This window comes from Xenopus laevis, chromosome 9_10L (assembly GCF_017654675.1).
Source record: "Xenopus laevis strain J_2021 chromosome 9_10L, Xenopus_laevis_v10.1, whole genome shotgun sequence".
NCBI classification, from domain to species: Eukaryota; Metazoa; Chordata; class Amphibia; order Anura; family Pipidae; genus Xenopus; species Xenopus laevis.
In genome coordinates this window covers 14,144,706-14,163,431 of record NC_054387.1, presented here as the reverse complement: position 1 = coordinate 14,163,431, position 18,726 = coordinate 14,144,706, and the positions used below count along the sequence as shown (strand labels likewise).

The window sequence follows — 18,726 nt, the reverse complement described above, 5'->3', positions numbered from 1 at the left end:
TCCCCAGGTGCTTTAGTCCAGTCTTAACTCTGTCCAGTTAACTCCTCCCCTGCCATAACATCTTAACTACCTCTACCTTTAACCCTGACACTGCCATGGGCATATCATTGGTTTGGAATTTATTGTTCACTTAAAGGGCCAGTAACACCAATAATAAAAGCATTTTGTATACTTGTAAATATAACATAGAATGGCTGCCATTCAAGCTCCAGTGTGGCTGAAGGACCCCTCTTTGCGTAATTGATAAACTGGTTAACATACAATGGATTTAGCACTAGAGTAGTCAAATGTCTGTCATGGCTCCAGAACACCCATATTAAGAAAAACTTGTAATATATAAAACAAAGCTGCTGCTGCCAAGGTAAATACGATATGGTGTTACTCTACCTTTAATACAGGATCTTTGCTGCTTATACATTGCATCCTGCAGGCTGGCACCCACACAAAGCAAATAGGTTGTAAGGTAACTGTTCCTTTGTGATGGGAGATAAGCAGGAGATAGGTAGAGCTGTGATAGGTAGAGCTGTGCTAGTGGGCTAGTGGCAGTGTTAGAGTTAAGAAGCCCATGGGGGTGGGGAGGTGTCTGGCAGAAGAGAGTCTAATAGATATGTCTAGACAGGCTTTTGGAAATTCCTGTCACTGCGGTATGGGAACAGATTTAGAAAAAAAAAGGAAAGAAAAATTACTTTTTTTCCCCTAATTTTTTAAAGCAATGCAGAACTTAGGGAGTCGATAGTGTTTTATCAGGAGTCGCAGCTTACAAGATTTTCCTGTTTGGTCCCATTTTCCATTTAAATGACTTGCAATTTTCACATATTTCTAAGGGCTAATTTATTCCTCTGAGCCCAGCAGTGAGAGATGTATCATAGAGCCAAGCAGCACCGTTCTGCCTGTATAGATCTCTGCCTAGTGGGGTACACTTTGCGCTCCCCTATTCCTGGGGCAGGAGGGTAATTATTAGATTATTATGGGGGGGTCATTGCAAATAGAGGGTGAGTTGGTTAACTCATTATGTCCCAGGGAGAGGGACTTGCAGGGAAAGTGATGAGGTGCAGGGAGACAGCAGAAGCTGATTGCTAAGGAGTCAGAAAGCAGCCAGACATATGTGTGGGTTTGTGTGTTCTGCCTGGGTTCCTTTACTATATGATTATCGCACCCTGGGGAAGATACAGATGTTTGGGTCAATGGGGGGATATCTGTCTGTCTATCCATTCACAGATACCTATTAGCCTGTCTGTGTATCTGTCTGGCTGTCTCTCTAATCTATTACCTAGATCTGCTTATTTATATCTGTCTTTCAGTTAGCATCTATCTGTCTGTCTATCAATTTGTCCTCTATCTACGTATCGATATCTTTATCTATTTGACTATATTTGTATATGTCCCCGTCTTCTATTTTGCCATTTATCAAAAACCAGCCATCGATCTCTCTCTCTTTATATATTTACATTTCTTATTAATTGTCCATCTATCAGTTCCTGTCTGTGAGGGCTGATGCTGAGGGGTTTAATACTGAGGGGGTGATACTCAGGGTCACAATACTAAAGTGGTGGATACTGAGTATTAATACTCAGAAGGGAAATACTACATGGGTTCACACCCCAGGGTAATACTAGGATGGGTAAGACTACTAATAAGGTTGTTACTAATGAGGTGTAAGGGGCATTTATAAGAGGGTTAATACTGAGGGCAGTATTAAGAGTGGGGGGTGGTTTTATAGTTCAGAGCTGAAGGTGGAAGTTTCTAAAGATACAAAGCTCTTCTGCCCAGTGTTATTATCTGTCTCCCCGGTTTATAACTATCATGGGGAAACAATTCCCATCTCCCCCTGTCGGTCAGTCCACCAGGCATCCTGCTACTTTAACAGCAGGGGGCGGTACCTATTCTGACTCCCTTCCTCCTGTCACTGGCCCGCTCCCCTGTCCCTCATCGAGCTCCCGGCCCCGCCCCGACGAGCTATGTGAAGGGCAGTCCCAGTCTGGCGCTGACGTCACGACCCGTCTGGCTGCCTGGGGTTGGGGAGAGGGAGAGAGAGTGAGCGCAGCTCCTTGGAAGGAAGCGAGGCAGTGAGACAAAGTGATCGCTCCTGTCCTGCCCGGGACTCATCCACTCCTTGCCTGGCACTGATCGTCTCCTGATCCTGCCTGGCACTCACAAACTACTCTACTGCTGCCCCAGCCTGGCACTTAGAGACTGCTCTGCTCCTGGCACTTAGAGACTGCACTTTTACTGCAGCAGCCTGACACTCAGAGACTGCTCCAAACTGCCACTGACTGGCTCCTGTGCTGCCCAAGCCTGACACTCACTTCCTAGTGCCCCTGCCTGGCACTGACTCCTCCTCTCCTGCCTCAGCCTGGCACACAGAGACTGCTCTTCTACTGCCCCTGCCTGCTATTAAGTGACTGCATCTCTTCTGCTCCAGGTCCAGTTAAAGAGACTTCTCTCCTACCCCAGCTCTCAGCACAGTTTGTAACAAAGTGACTGCTCTGTTGCCCCCAGACTGCGCCAAACTCACTTTAACTCCAGTGTTCCTGCTCTTCTCCTGCTCCAGCCTTGGCCAAAAGCAACTGCTCTCCCAGCCGAGCAAGAAAGAAGATCCCCCCTCTGCACTCCCCCTGCCATGTCTGTGCCCCCTCCCCATGTAGTAACAGACAGAGCCAGAGTGACAGTGTGAGGCACTTTCTGGAAGAGACTTGCCAGTACTTCAATGCATAACTTGATGGGTCTGAACAGCACCAGCGAATCCATCCATTCCAATGTGTCCTGCACATGTAACTGCAAGAGGTCTCTGTTCCAGACTATGGAGATCTGTAAGTAGCAATTATAAAGGGGAGGTTGGGGTTGGAGGGGCTCCTGGAACACTTACAGGCAATCGCCCAAAACTTTCAGCCGACTTTTCCTATAGGAAGTGAGCGGCATATAGAGTAGGTCTGTGTGTAGCCACTAGTTCCTTTATATCTCTCTTTGTCTTTCTCAGTCTGTCTCTCCATCTCTTCCCTTCCCACTCTCTCTGTTTCCTCTGCATCCAACAACTGAGAAATCCTTTTTTTTTTTTTTTTTTTTTTTTTTTATTTCTACCCCCTCAAATTTGGCCTTAACTCTCTCCGTGCCAGTGCGTAGCGTCGACAAACTCCCATGCCTTAAAGTTTTGCATAGGGGGATCTCAATTTTTTGCGCTCAGAGTTGTATTGATTGTTACAGTAAACTGTTTGCCTTTAGTATCAGATATATCAGGTCTGTTGCAGTAGGAGGGGGGATAATGATTTAGGAATCCAGACATCTAGAGAGAGAGATTTAAGTGATGGGACTAATTTCTTGACATAGTGGGATATAGGGTCTTGCTGCTGCCAGTTATATCTGCCAATTTACATGCCCACTCACACAGTGCACGTCCAACAGGCAATTTAGCTTGAATTGATTCATCCTTCTTCATTTCAATGTCAATCAATAATATCAGACATCTGTCCATTACATAATATTAACATAGCGGCGGTTCTACATCAGGTTTCCCCCCAAAAAGCTTGCAATTCTATTGCAGCTGCCATTTAAAACTGGCAGTTTTCTCCTTGTCATGTGAATATACTGCTGCCACTTCACCCTCTCTTTAAAGAATAGCATTAGTAAATAAGTGTGCTGTATGGCTGTGCAGAGACCACTGCAGTCTGCAGCATGCATTTAAACGAATTGCTAATTAGCCACACGATGCGGATTTAATGTGTGAAGAGTATACAGAAGCTTAGTAGGTTTTAGTTAACACTGTCTCTGCCAGACCCAAATTAAAAATCTAAAGAAAAGAAGCTTTAACCCATTAATCCGTTGCCCCTATGCACCTCCGGATATGGGGAGAATATTTGATGTTGGAGGGATCGCACTTCCAAGTGTCTGTTCTTAATCCCAACTTTATCAAGCAGTTTAAAGGGTGCCGTGCCCTCGCTCACTTAAATAGAGATTTCTTTCATTATTAAAAGCTTGCAGAGGAAAGACGCACTTGGGAAATAGTGTAAAAAAAAAAACATTAGCCATTCCCAGAGCTCCGGAGACTTCAAGCCAAAACCACAAGACAAGTCTCCCGGGTCCCCTTTTCTATAAAGTCGGGAGCCCCCAGTAAAGCAAAGCCGTCTTTCATTTATTTTATTTTTTTTGTTTGTATATAACTTTAATTATAAGCGCAAGACACTGCCCTCCCCTTTGGATCCCCTCAGGATTTAATGTTACTGCACTCAAGTGCATGACAACGACTGCAGCAAATATTTTGGAGACTGTAGGCGGAGTGACTTAAAGGTGTCCAGACAGTTATGTGCTTGGATGGGGTGTCTGCTTTTAAATTACAGCCCCCCCGTCGGTGCTACAGTCAATTGTTTCCTGTCCCCTTTTTACAGTCAGTATTATAAAGATTGTTGGGGTTGTTCACCTTTGAATTAACTTTTAGTATGATGTAGAGACTGATATTCTGAGACAATTTGCAATTGGCTTTCATTCTTTATTATTTGTCGATTTTGAGTTATATCGTTTTTTATTCAGCAGCTCTGCAGTTTCAGTAATCTGGTTGCTATGGCCCAAATTACCGTAGCAACCATGCACTGATTTGAATAAGAGACTGGAATATGAATAGGAGAGGGCATACATAGACAAGTAATAAAAAGTAGCAATTACTATACATTTGTAGCCTTACAGAGATTTTGTTTTTAGATGTATGAAACTATATTCTGTTGTCAGGGTTACCCGTGTCGAGTTTTAATAATACTGTTGTCATTTTAACCTTCTTTCTGGGATGTAATATTTACAGTATACTTTATTTTAATGGTTCATAAGTTGGCTTTTTTTTTTTTTTTTTTTGTTCTCCGGAAATGTTTTGTGCAGTTAGTTCCCTTATTTCATTTACCCTTCCCAGTTTCAGTTTAACAACTGACATCGTTTATTAAAAAAGAAACCTTAAAAAGTCCTTTCTGGGGTCTGAAAAACCGAACAAGCAGACAAAATCATTGTTCAGACTGCACGGGCAACGCATTAAAGCCATATTTTGTCTCTTTTAATACCCAGCCTGAACATCAAAGACAACGCAATTAGGGACGCTTGCATCTTAATGAGGGATGTTTTGTCATTTCATTTCCAGACACTTAACATCAGCTGAGTCAGGGCACCACGCTTGTCTGTAATGAGCGCTCAGTTCAGAGCCCCCAGAAATGAGCTTGTGCTGAGAGAATAATGTGTTTGTCTGGGTTTATAATTGATACAAAGAATCCATAATTGTTTGGACTTGAAATAGAAACAAAACACAAAAAAAAAACAACAACAACAGGACAGAGGAATAAACAGATATATCTGATAGGGGTTAATGTGGATAGAAATGCACCGTCGTTATTAATTGAATGTGATGATCCCATTGTGTTTTACCTTCTGATTGAAGTGCGTGGCTCTTTCCAGTGGGGGCTGGCTGACAAAGAGTGCTATTATCCGTCTACCGAGGATTAGTAAGTAGCGAAGACAAGTTCAAGTTTGCCAAGTGCAAACATATTTATTGTTGCCCCCCTCGGACAGTGCTCGGGAGCTTTGGATACACAGGAGCCCATTTGTGTGAATCCTCGAACGATCGGACTTCACCATCTCCCGACCTGCCACAAACCATTCCGATTAAATAAAGTAGTAAAAGAACAGATCAGCCGATGTTCTGCCCCTGACAGCAATCGTACGAAAGTTATGTCCGACAAAGCTGGTGACAGTCTCCCTCTGAAAATCGTACGATCGGCAATACATGCAGAGATATTATCGGCAGCCGACAGAAATCTTTTAACCTGTCCGATTGTCCAAGCGACCCATATCCGCTGGACGAAAAATGTCGGGACTGATCGAGTCCACGATCTCTGCGTCTATGGCCAGCTTTAGAGGTGAATCTCCCAGACTGTAAAGGTTAATATCACACTTTGCCCAGGTCTGATAATCATCAGACGGGGGGGGTTAGATCCAAACTGGAAATGCTCCTTTGCTTTCTTGGATAGGGAATAAAATCTGTAGGACAAAATATTAATTGTAGACAAACGGGACAAACTCTCGTGTTTGTCTGTTCTTTGTAGAATTCGTACATTGTATCTTTTGTGGATCGGCTTGATTCTTTATTGAATGATTCCGGAGCATGGAGAGGCTGGGGGAACATCACTCGTTTCGCTTGCTTCCAATCTCCTATTGATAAAGCCGTTGATCCCATCACTTCCAAGCCTTCGTCGTTTCCCTCCTATCATTCTAAATTCTCTCTCTCTCTCTCTCTCTCTCTCTCTCTCTCTCTCTCTCTCTCTCTCTCTCTCTCTCTCTCTCTCTCTCTCTTCTCTCTCTCTCTCTCTCTCTCTCTCTCTCTCTCTCTCTCTCTCTCTCTCTCTCTCTCTCTTCTCTCTCTCTCTCTCTCTCTCTCTCTCTCTCTCTCTCTCGCTCCAAATCAAGGACATGAAGTCAGTGCTAAGTACAGGCAACTCACCTACCCCTATTGTGTGCGCAGCTTTGTTTCAACAACACCTTTTTGTTGTTGTTGAATGAATACACCTTGTATTGTTTAAAACGGAATGAATAGGGCAATTCTTAACTGGTTTCTCCCACTTCAAAGGAAAGGTGCCTCGATCATAGAATTCCTTTAAAAATAGAAAAAAAAGTATGACTCCTCCATTATCCATGTGAAATAATAATAGCTCCTGTCTACTGTATATCCAGAAGTGCCAAATCTTGAGAAGCAAGCAGCCAGTATTTAAACTTCCCATACTGGAGTGATCTGCCACCCACAATGTGAAGTTCCTTTATTGGTGGGAGCAAACAACCAGCATTTGAGATTCCTGTGTTTGTGAAACCAAGCACCCGATATTTAAAGTTGTAATACTTGTGGGACCCAAAACCCACTATTTATACTTCCTGTATATGTGGGGATCCAGTATTCAAAGTTTCTAGTTGTGTGGGACCCAGCACCCAAGTTCCTTGGCACTAAAATTCACGGTTATAAGCTTACCATAGAAAGGTAAGTGGGGCCTTATCAAGATCTGTGCCCAAGTGAGGGACACTCTGGAGGGTTGAACTGCTGAGAGTTTTAGTTCAGCAAAATATGTGGGTGCCAGGGTTAATCCTCTATTAAAGTTGTAATGAGTTGGCACCCGGAAGGTTGAAATCTATTTTGCCGTTTCTTGTGCCTGATATAAAGAGCAGAGTCTGGTCTGGGAAGGTCCTCTGGGGGAATGCAGTGCATGTCAGGCTGTGATCATTCTGTGCAAGTCCTATAATATACTGTCTACATTTTGTATAATGGATCGCATATTCAGCCTGTTGAAAAGATCAAGCATCCTCCTCTGAGCCACCTGTGCATCCCATTTATTATATAAACATCAAACCCTGTGCACTTGTCATTGATTTAAATCCGTACTGCAGCAATGAGCAGAGATCAAGGGACACGGTCATCAGAAAAATGAAGACTGCGTTCTTGTGCCTATAAAAATATATCTGCAATATTTCGTAAACGTGAATGCACATTCTAAGCAGCAGTCCTGCCCTGCTTTATGGCTGAGATTCTAGCTATGTGTATAACAGAGCATTCTGTCCCAGTGGCTGCACAGATCTTATCTGATCCCCATTGTTAGCAGCAGTCCTGTCCTGCTTTATGGCTGAGATTCTAGCTATCTTTATAATACAGCATTCTATCAAACATTATGTATCCATACTTTGAATTTCTGTAGAGCAGGCTCTTATTTTCATTTTACATCGGAGGATCAACAAGAAACCAAGAATTCACTGACTGCTGTAGCAAATAACAGAGATTCCTGGTTTGCAGTGATTTGGAATATTGTATTTTAGAACATGCCTTTTAATGCCAGGATACAATAGAAAGTAATAAGTGGTTTGCAGACGGGGGGGGGGGCAGGTAATATTGCAGTTCAAAACCTAACTCAGCTCACTAAATATAAACTAAGTTTAAGTTCAAAGAACAATGTTATTATAGAATAAAGTTGGGTGGGACACGCAGAACAATGCTGTTGGTGGAACAGGTTCTAGTAAAATGTGCAACATTGTACAGGAAAGTTTAAAAGTGGTATTCCATTCATAGTCTGTCATGAAACAGCACCCCCATGAGACCAACTGTTTATGCTAAATTCTTGTTTGGCTTTGGTAAACAGTGCAGAATACACTGTAAGATTCCTTTAAGCCTTATGTGACCCTCCCAAGTGCCACATTTGTCTGTTGGTTCCTGGCAGTGGGAATAGGAATATACCGCATTTCCGTGCTGATAAGTACTGAGCCGGCACCTCGGTTGTACAAGGTGAGACTGTGAAGGAGCTTCCAGACGGCAGAGGTCTCTGCGAGGTAACGCAATACCTAATTTTGGAATGGAACGCCACGGATATCTGCAGTCTGCAGCCTGGTGCATCAGATATCAAGGCAAAGAGAATCAGCACCCATAACGGTGTATCACAGACAACACACACATATCGGTGTATTGCAGGCAGCACCCGTGTGTGTGTGTATATACAGGTGTGTGTGTGATATATCTATATATATATATCTATATATATATCTATATATATATATATATATATATATCTCTATATATATCTATATATCTATATATATATATATATATATATATATATATATATATATATATATATATATATATATCATCATCAATTATAAACAGGGAGTAGTGATGTCATTTTTGTCACATGACTCACTAGAACTTGTGTATTATAATAAATAAAGTACCCCTTGTTGGAAAATATGAGGATATTAGAAGTCCCCTCTGAGTTCCATGTCCTGTAGAAAAGCACTCAGCCTTCTGCTTCGTGCTTTTATATGGTCCTCTGTGACTTATAATATACAGTAGGGGGTACTTTATTCACTATATATCTATATATATATATATATATATATATATATATATATATCTATATATATCTATATATATCTATATATATCTATATCTATCACAAATAAACTGTTAACTGCGACCCAGTCCCTTTTCGCCCTACTGTAAAATGTGCCCTAAAAGTAGATGATGGCGTCTTCCTTAGTACAAGTTCTGGCAAGTCTTGGTTATTTAAATCCCAATGGCCCATAGAAGCTGCAATTTCTGTGTCTGTGTTGGCTCAGTCTTATTTTAATCTGGGGGTGAGGCTCATGTTTTGAAAGCTAAATAGGTACATTTATCCCAGAATTGGTTGGAAGTATATGTTCTATATATATGTGACAGGCGCTGCTGTTATGCAAGCTGTCTGCGGTGGGGCACAAGCAGCAGTGAGTACTTCAGTCCTGGCAGAGGATGATCAACGTTGGTGCTTTTTAAAGGACAAGGAAAGTTAAACTAAAAAAGTAGGTAGAAATGTTGTACATTGTGTTTTGGGCTTCTGTACCAGCCTAAGGCAACCACAGTCATTTAGCAGTAAAGATCTGTGTCTCCAAAGATGCCCCAGTAGCTCCCCATCTTCTTTTCTGCTGATTCACTGCACATGCTCTGTGCTGCTGTCACTTACTGAGCTTAGGGACCCACTCACAATATACAGTACACATAGAATAGAAATGTCACAATATAAGGCTGATTAGTAATTAATACAGATAATTACTACATGGCAGCACAGAAACCAGTGCAATTAGCATCAGAATTTAATAATCAGCAAACCTGTAGCATCAGCTTATATTACAGGGGAAGCTCATTTTCTGCTGGATAATTAGTGACGACCCCTCAGCTTAGCTTCTCAACAGCTGCTCAGAGCCCACTGAGCATGTGAGTGTCACAGACACTTTCCAAGATGGTGACCCACTGTGACAAGTTTGAAGTCCTGGATCATTGCTGAAACATTAGGCTGGTGCAATAAGTTCAGTAAATAAAAAAGTAAAAATAAAAAAGTTTTAGCCATATTAATTTTTTAGGGTTTAGTTCTACTTTAATGGCTGGAGGGCTGCAGTTTGGATCATTCATGGCCCATTATCTGCATTGGTCCCACTAACCTGAAAGTCTGGGGGTGCTGGATATTGTAGCTCTTGACTGGGCCAGATTCATAGCGCTGCTGAGATGTATATTGTGGCTCAGCTAATTGTATTGATTTGGGATCTCCCTTTCCTTCCCACATAGGATAAATATAGCCACTAGTATTAATGCCTTTGCCATCGGGACAGCCCTTCCTCGCTAACTTGTTCTTGGAGGATATAATTTGTATGGCTCTTCCTATTGATTACTTGCTCTCAGTCGAACTGATTTAACCACTGCTGTCTCACAGGACGGGAAATCCTTACCCAGCAGTCACCACGGTATTCCTTGATATATAAACACATGCTGGTTACTACACAGAGTATGGGGGATACATGTGCGACACGTTTCCAGTGTTTTTATCTTATTTGTCCATAAAACAGATTGGGTCATTTAGGGAGCTAAAACAAAGCTAAAGTGCTTAATGTTCTTAGTTTATAGGACCTCTTGCCTTTGTCCAGGTAAATCAAAGCTGTCATGTAGCGTATTCCTACAACCTTTAGTTGGAGATTCCCGCTGGCATATGTATAGCAACACCTGAAGAGTTGCACTCCTATAACTTGCCCTAATGTCTCCATCTTGCCCTACTCTCACTTTCTTTGCCCTACTCTCACCATCTTGCCTTACAGTCTCCATCTTGCCCTACTGTCTTCATCTTGTCCCGCTGTCTTCATCTTTGTCCCGCTGTCTTCATCTTTGTCCCGCTGTCTTCAGCTTTGTCCCGCTGTCTTCATCTTTGTCTTCATCTTTGTCTTCATCTTTGTCCTATACTGTCTCCATCTTGCCGTACTGTCTTCATTGTGCCCTACTGTCTTCATCTTTGTTCCACTTTCTTCATCTTTGTCCTACTGTCTTCATCTTTGTCCTATACTGTCTCCATCTTGCCCTACTGTCTTCATTGTGCCCTACTGTCTTCATCTTTGTTCCACTTTCTTCATCTTTGTCCTACTGTCTTCATCTTTGTCCACCTGTCTCCATCTTGCCCTACTGTCTTCATTGTGCCCTACTGTCTTCATCTTTGTTCCATTTTCTTCATCTTTGTCCTACTGACTTCATCTCGACCCTATTGTCTCCATCTTGCCCTACTCTGACCATCTTGCCCATATGTCTCTATGTTGCCCAACTTTCTCCATCTTGTCCTACTATTGCTATTATGCATTCCTGTTGGCTTCATGTTTTTTTCTCCATTTTGTCATACTGTACCAACTATCACCCTGTTCTAGCTCAGTTACTGTTTTGTGAGGCCCTACTCTGTTCATGCCTCTGGACAGTTGCCCCTATTCAGACCCCCTAAAGACAGCTCTTACTTGAACAGAAAGGGGTGAGTGCGGTCAGCCATGAAAGTCAGGGGCAAGCTCAGTCATTTAAATAACTAATCATTCAGAGTGGTCAAACAAAGCCTCTTCTGCTCCCTGTTTCTCTGTGTCAGGCTGCCTGGATGGAACCTCTGTCTTTGCCGGCTTTTCAGGGTCTCCGCAAACTTGCCTTGACCCTGGAAGAGAAAGCAAGCGTGGCCTTGTGTCCCAGGGGACGGACCCAGGCAGAGAATAAGCCAAAGATCTGTATTGAAATGGTGAAAAGAGCAATTCTTTAAAAGGACATTAATGCTAAATATCTTTCATTGTAATGTAAAGAATATTAAGGGGAAGTAAGAAGTAATTTTTAGAATCTACATTTGTCCTAGATGCTGTTATTGGAGACAATTTTTAGTTGGTCTTCATTTTTATATATTTTTCTTTAATGACATTCTATTCTGTATCTCCCTGACATCAAATAAAAGACTGAGAGGCCCTAGGTTTATATAGGACACAGCAATGGCCTTTATGATCTCTCTGTGTCACGTCCTGCTGTGTTTTACAGCCTTACAATAGGAATCCAGCAACATTTTCCTTTTTTGGAGCAGCGGTTTAGTTCTTCTCTCTTTGGAAACATGAAAATCAATTACGATTTATTAAAATCAGTTACAATTCTGATAAGATTTGTGGAATTTTGAAAATAAATATGAAGAATATGTTGTCCAAGCCTGGCTGAACCATATCCGAGCCCTTTAAATTGTGTGATGTCTGACCACATCTCGAGTGGACAAATTATTATGGAAAGAAACCCAGAAACCAGTTCAGAATTTCCGGCAAGATTAGACCGAATTGGATTTTCTTGGGAAAAAAAATTACGTTTTTCTTTCCCCCTTTTTTTGTGACAATGTAAGTTTTAATTTTTGGGCATTCCTTTTTGTTGCTGGCAGTATATTTTCTGTGTTAACGCAATCTAGACATTTTCTTGTCAAGCATGAATTTCCCATCAAATTTTTTTTCCCATTTAGATTTTTTTTACCCTGGGTAAAAGTTTTTGCAGACTTGCTGTAATTTTAGCCATTAGTTCTGAAAAATGTTTTTGATAGGTTATTGTATTTTTTTTTATAGATTTGTAAGAGAATTTGGCACAGCTTATATGGTGTAGGCAGCATCTGGTCTTTATGGAGGCTCAGTGGGCTTGTAAAAACTCCTCCGACCATTCCAGCTGTTGACCTCTCCCGGCCCCCCTTTCATCCAGCAGGGAGTTGGTGTCCCTGGGAAGGGTCTTTTTGGCTTGTCCGGGAGGTGTAAAGGTCACAGAGCAGGAGGGTTTCCTTAAGAGCCACGGGACAGGCTGCCAAGTGTCTTTAAGGCACTCATAAAAAAAGAGGAGGGACGCACAACACATGGACATGTCTCTTATCAGTTTTATGGATGAGTGTGTCCTGCCCGACCTGCCCTTAAACTTCAGACTCTTTTTGATCCCTGGCCGCCTTCCAAATCCAATATTTAGTGTTGTGTCTACTTTAAGTATTTTAAACAAGAAGCTGAGGACCTTCTTAAAATTTCAATCACAGCTGCTGACTGTGGGAGACATATGATGTGTGGCTTCTAGGCGAAAGAATCTGCTGAGGCTCCTTTAAAAAAACAAACAAAACAAAAAAAAAAAAAACAATGAAAATATATGTTTTTCATAAATCTACGTGTCTGAAACTGCACGGAGACCCAGTATTAAGAAAGTCTTATTTCAGGCTGGATATAATGTGTAATGTTTAGTAAATTACAGTCGCTTGGAGATTACTTGCTTTTTGAAATAAAATCTATTCTTATAAAGCAGTGGTCCTGCCCTGCTTTATGGCGAGATTCTAGCTATCTGTATAACAGAACATTCTGTCCCAGTGGCTACACAGATCCTATCTGATCCCCATTGTAAGCAGCAGTCCTGTCCCGCTTTATGGCTGAGATTCTAGCTGTCTGTATAACAGAACATTCTGTCCCAGTGGCTGCACAGATCCTATCTGATCCCCATTGTAAGCAGCAGTCCTGCCCTGCTTTATGGCAGCTGAGATTCTAGCTATCTGTATAACAGAACATTCTGTCCCAGTGGATGCACAGAGCCAGAAATTTACAATTTTTTTTTTTTTGTAGCAGACAGACTTTTTAACAATTTGAAGATGTTTCTGGCGCTGGAGGCATTTTTAGGATTCTCTAAAACATAAATTGTGCAATATTATTGCTTGTAAATGAAAGATTCCACCATCGTTTGTTCCCTGGAATCTGCCCGGAGTAATAAACAGAAGCAGTGTTTATGGAGTTATAACCACGTTCAGACTGACTGTTGCACATACCAGTGAGTGTCGTAACTCCCTTTGTCTGTGTCGGGCATCGGCATTTTATACCGTTTAAGTTTTTCTTGAATTTTGGAATATGGGTGTCATTATCTATCCTGTACTGTCTCGGCCTGCCAAGCCGGTAAAATATTTCCCCTGTATAGGAATTTGGACCCCCACACTGCCCTTGGCTGCATTCCAACTATTGACAGTCTATAGAAGATCTTGGATGCCCCCTCTGGAAACCTGCCAGTGCGAGTGTGCATTGAACAATTAGCCGCCCCCACGAGTCTGACCTGATCATTCGTTCGCCTATTCATGAACTGACATTCAATTTTTTTGGTCTTTTGTATCATCCTCAGATATATTCACTTGACTTTGAAGCATTTGCCCAATGTCCATTAAATTCCAAGAACTTCCAGTTTTCCTTTTTCTTGTTGGAATTGAAAAGAGACTTTTTTCCCCCCTCCCATCCTAGCCTCGCAGCCATTGATAGTAGATAAATACTTCATTAAAGAGGGAAAGTTTCGGATGGAAAACGCCCATTGTTTCCTGCTGAGGAATTTTAATTTTTCTTTTCTTTGAAATAAAATTCTAACAGGGTGACATCAACTCCATTTCATCCCTTCTTTGTCTAAGCATAGCACCCATATCCAAAGTATTTAGGGGGCAGTGGGTGTTTCCTTGCTTTTCTAGCTCAACCAGCCTTCAGACTTGTTAGGCAGCAGTGCTGTAGAATTCTCACCCTATGTGTTGGGAACCAAAAATGCCTCCATGATTCCCATGAAGTTGCTTAATAAACCAATGCTTGGGTCTCAAAGCTGATTCCCAGATTTCATCAGGGTCCTTTAAAGAAGTACTTCAACTTGTAAGTTATATAATGTCCTATTCTGAGCAACATTGCAATTAGTCTTCACTATTTATAGTTTTTTTTACCTATTTACCTTCCTTTTCTGCCTCATTTACATTTTCATATAAGGCCACTGACCCCAGCAGTCAAAAACAATTATTGTTACTTTCCATTCAGGCCCTCTCCGCCCTCTCCTATTCATATCCTAGTCTCTGGTTCATGCCACTGCCTGGTTGCTAGGGTGAATTGGACCCTAGCAACCTGAAAGCTGCTGGAGATCTGCTGAACAAAAAGCGAAATAATTCAAAAGCCATAAAGAATGAAGCCCGATTGGCTCAGAATATCACTGCCTGCATCATTCTACAATTCAGAGGTGAAGACACCCTTTAAATAAGCAGTTCTTCATTTATTACATTTTTGCTGTTTCTCTTTAATAATAATAAATAGACCGTAAAGTTGTTTCTTGTAATATTTAGTATTTCTAGTAGCCTTAAGTCATGGTGCTCCACATTACAGGAAGACCCCCATATTTGTTAAAATTCCCAAGCATTTTGCGCAACAGGTCCCATACCTCTATTGCACAGTGCTTTTAGGCATATGGAAGTCATGAGAACTCATCCCTCCAATGAGCCCATGTAAATAAAAAAGGGTTTCCTATTGCACGTTTTTACGTTCCACTCATATCTTTGTTGGACGAGGGTGGCAGTGCCAGGGAACAATTTGCTTATTAGAGATATTCAAGTTTGTAATTAGCAATGATATTTAAAGCAGATGGCATAATCAGTGGTTCTTTTGTCTACATTTCAGCCTATTCTTTTATCTGGGCAATTTTCATTGTATAATTGGCTGCATTTAGGCCTGAAACATTCGTTAGTAGTGGCAAAAAAGAACCCGAAGTACCATATATGGTTGTGTCATCGAAGCATCGGGGGTATGGTGTTATGGAGGGTTACATGGAAAAGAAAGTAACCCTAGTGCTGACCCCCACCTAAACCTGTCAGCTGTTCCCTGGTATTGTTGATCTGAGAACTTACTTATATGTATTTATAAAGTGTAAGGAAAAGAAGAGAGATCTACTATAACTGATCCCAGCATGCTTAGCAGCAGACTGGAACCACAAGCTGGCTTGTGCCATTGGCAGTTGGTTTGCTGGTGGGCCTCAGCCCAGACCCCCAATTGTTTTCAGCCTGCGCTGCCCCCTGATTGACGCAGGTGGTCTGTAGGGGGGTTGCGGCAGAGGCAGGGGGGCCCCTTACCCCTTTGGTGGAGCCCCGGATTGTGCCTGTTTTTGCATTTTGCACCCACAGTTTACTAGCTCCATGGTGCAGGTTCAAGCAATTGCCATTGAATTTAATAGGAACTAATCATGGCAAATAAGAAACCGATAAAACCAAATTTACAACCTACTTTTTTTTATTATTAATTAGCCTTCTGGAACATTGTTACTATGTAAATAAACCTCATTTCCTCAAATAACCGAAATTCCCAGCTTCCTGGTTTGGGAATTCCTGCCCACAAGTCCAGCCTTGTTTTTGATTTTTTTTCCTGTGAACCCTGTTTCCATTATTTTCCCTTTATCCTTAACGTGGGGTTGATTTTTGGGGTTCTATATGGAGGGGCAGTTCGCCTTTAAGTTAACTTTTAGCTTGTTATTGAATGGCCTGTTCTTGGCAACTTTGCATATGCAAATTAGGATTCAGTTCGGTATTCGGCCGAATCTTTCGCGAAGGATTGGGGGTTCACTATTTAAACCACTAAAAAAATAAAGACTAGGTGCAAATTGTCTCAGGATATCAGTGCATCGTGCTAAGATTATTTCAAAGGTGAATTGAAGATAAAATTAGGATTTGTTTGGATGGTGAGCTTTAAAGGGGTAGCTTACATTTAAATTAAATTTTAGTATGATGCAGAAAGTAATATGCTGTCAACGGGGGGTGGGCAATTTGTGTGGCATCAGCAGCTGGCAGAACTACAACCCACTGCATTCTTCCAACAGTTGCTCCAAGTTGTAGAATTGCAAATCTGTAGTTTGGGAGACCTTTGCATACAGATATGTGCAGGCCAGAACTTTTTTAAAAAAAAAATAAAATAAAATACTGAGGTTTTTCAAGGACTGAGTTTGTCATCCCCCCCCCTCGATTTTCACTGCCCCCCTTCTGCTGGGTGCCCACAGACGGCACATTACTGTAGTACAGAGCAGCTGCCTCTCCTTCCCTGATGAACCAACTTTCCATGACTCTGTAGAAACATGCCCGCTCTCTCTAATTGGTGCCTTCAAGGGCCCAAAGGTTTCTGTGTGCGGAAAGCGTGAATCATTTATTAGTGTCTATGATTCCAGAGCAGTGATAGGAGCCAAATGTGATTCATGTTCACAGGCAGGGTCAGGGCACCGCCCCTCGGATCTATTTTTGGGGGCAGGAATTAGATGTGTCCGTTGTAACGAAGAACAGGACCCCCTCCCCTCTTCCCAAGAAGATCTCTGCATATTTCTGCCCTCACTTTTCCTTTATAGCCTTTCCCTATGGGAGCAAAGAACATCATTATCCCTCTCTCAAGTATACCGGTTTGTTTCTATAGATATATGGGAAGGAGGTGCCATATTGTTTCCCTTAGACAGTACAGTATGAGGGTATAGCATATTGTGTGCCCAGAACATTCCTTCTCTGTATATTTGTATTTATACATATGGGAAGGAGGTGCCATATTGTTTCCCTTAGACAGTACAGTATGAGGGTATAGCTTATTGTATGCCCAGAACATTCCTTCTCTGTATATTTGTATTTATACATATGGGAAGGAGGTGCCATATTGATTCCCTTAGACAGTACAGTATGAGGTATAACTTATTGTGTGCCCAGAACATTCCTTCTCTGTATATTTGTATTTATACATATGGGAAGGAGGTGTCATATTGATTCCCTTAGACAGTACAGTATGAGGGTATAGCTTATTGTGTGCCCAGAACATTCCTTCTCTGTATATTTGTATTTATACATATGGGAAGGAGGTGCCATATTGTTTCCCTTAGACAGTACAGTATGAGGGTATAGCTTATTGTATGCCCAGAACATTCCTTCTCTGTATATTTGTATTTATACATATGGGAAGGAGGTGCCATATTGATTCCCTTAGACAGTACAGTATGAGGTATAACTTATTGTGTGCCCAGAACATTCCTTCTCTGTATATTTGTATTTATACATATGGGAAGGAGGTGTCATATTGATTCCCTTAGACAGTACAGTATGAGGGTATAGCTTATTGTGTGCCCAGAACATTCCTTCTCTGTATATTTGTATTTATACATATGGGAAGGAGGTGCCATATTGTTTCCCTTAGACAGTACAGTATGAGGGTATAGCTTATTGTGTGCCCAGAACATTCCTTCTCTGTATATTTGTATCTATACATATGGGAAGGAGGTGCCATATTGTTTCCCTTAGACAGTACAGTATGAGGGTATAGCTTATTGTGTGCCCGGACTGAGAATTAAAATAGGCCCTGCCATTTCAGGTACACAGAGGCCCAAACAGCCCCCACCAGCCCACTAAATACTGACTGTCTATGGCACCTTATGGCAGCCCCTCTGGCATTTGCCAGAACCCTCAGATTGCCAGTCCGGGCCTGGCCCAGAACATTCCTTCTCTGTATATTTGTATTTGTAAAAAAAGTGGGTGTGGCCTGAACATGGGGGTGTGGCTTAAATGATTCCCTTTTCATTTTAAAATGGATAATGCATTGCCTTTTATAAAAGTACAAAATGTTGGGGATCAGCACCTCAGAAAATGGAAATGCATGCTACACCACCATTAGAGTGGTTACATTTCTGTGAAAATGGACATCCAATGAGTCCCCTTAATGGGATTAAACTAAGACCATGGTAGATTCCATGTTTGAAGCCATAGGATAGTCCTCCCCTCCCTGCAAAATCTCTGATCCCTGTGCAGCTTTTTGAGCCTCGTTCTTAGGGAAATCTGCTGAAGTTTGGTTTTCCTGCCTTGTTAAATGCTATGGAAAATGAATTGCTAGCTCTGCAGGTCATAGCCAGGTTACTAGGTATGGAATTAATCTGTATATACAGCCAGTGAAGGTATCATCATGCAACAAATTAGGACTTTGCTATACAAATTTTGCAACCAATTTTGCAGTCATTAGGCACCAGGAGGCGCTGTTTCATTGGTGACTGAGGATCTTTAATTCCAAATTAGAGTAAACAGTACATAACCCAGTACATATATGAATAAAAGTAGGCATAGTTCCCTTTAA

At 41.7% G+C, this 18,726-nt stretch overlaps 1 protein-coding gene across 3 annotated transcripts in view; it reads left to right on the top strand.

The window, feature by feature from the left end:
* The first annotated feature begins 1,976 nt into the window (after positions 1-1,976).
* pmepa1.L (prostate transmembrane protein, androgen induced 1 L homeolog) overlaps positions 1,977-18,726 on the top strand; it is a 40,867-nt gene continuing 24,117 nt past the window's right edge. Inside the window, exon 1 of one of the 3 annotated variants that reach the window (XM_018233928.2) lies at positions 1,977-2,810. In XM_018233928.2, the coding sequence (XP_018089417.1) occupies positions 2,708-2,810 (103 nt within the window). In that variant the 5' untranslated portion in view covers positions 1,977-2,707. 3 annotated transcript variants of the gene reach the window in all.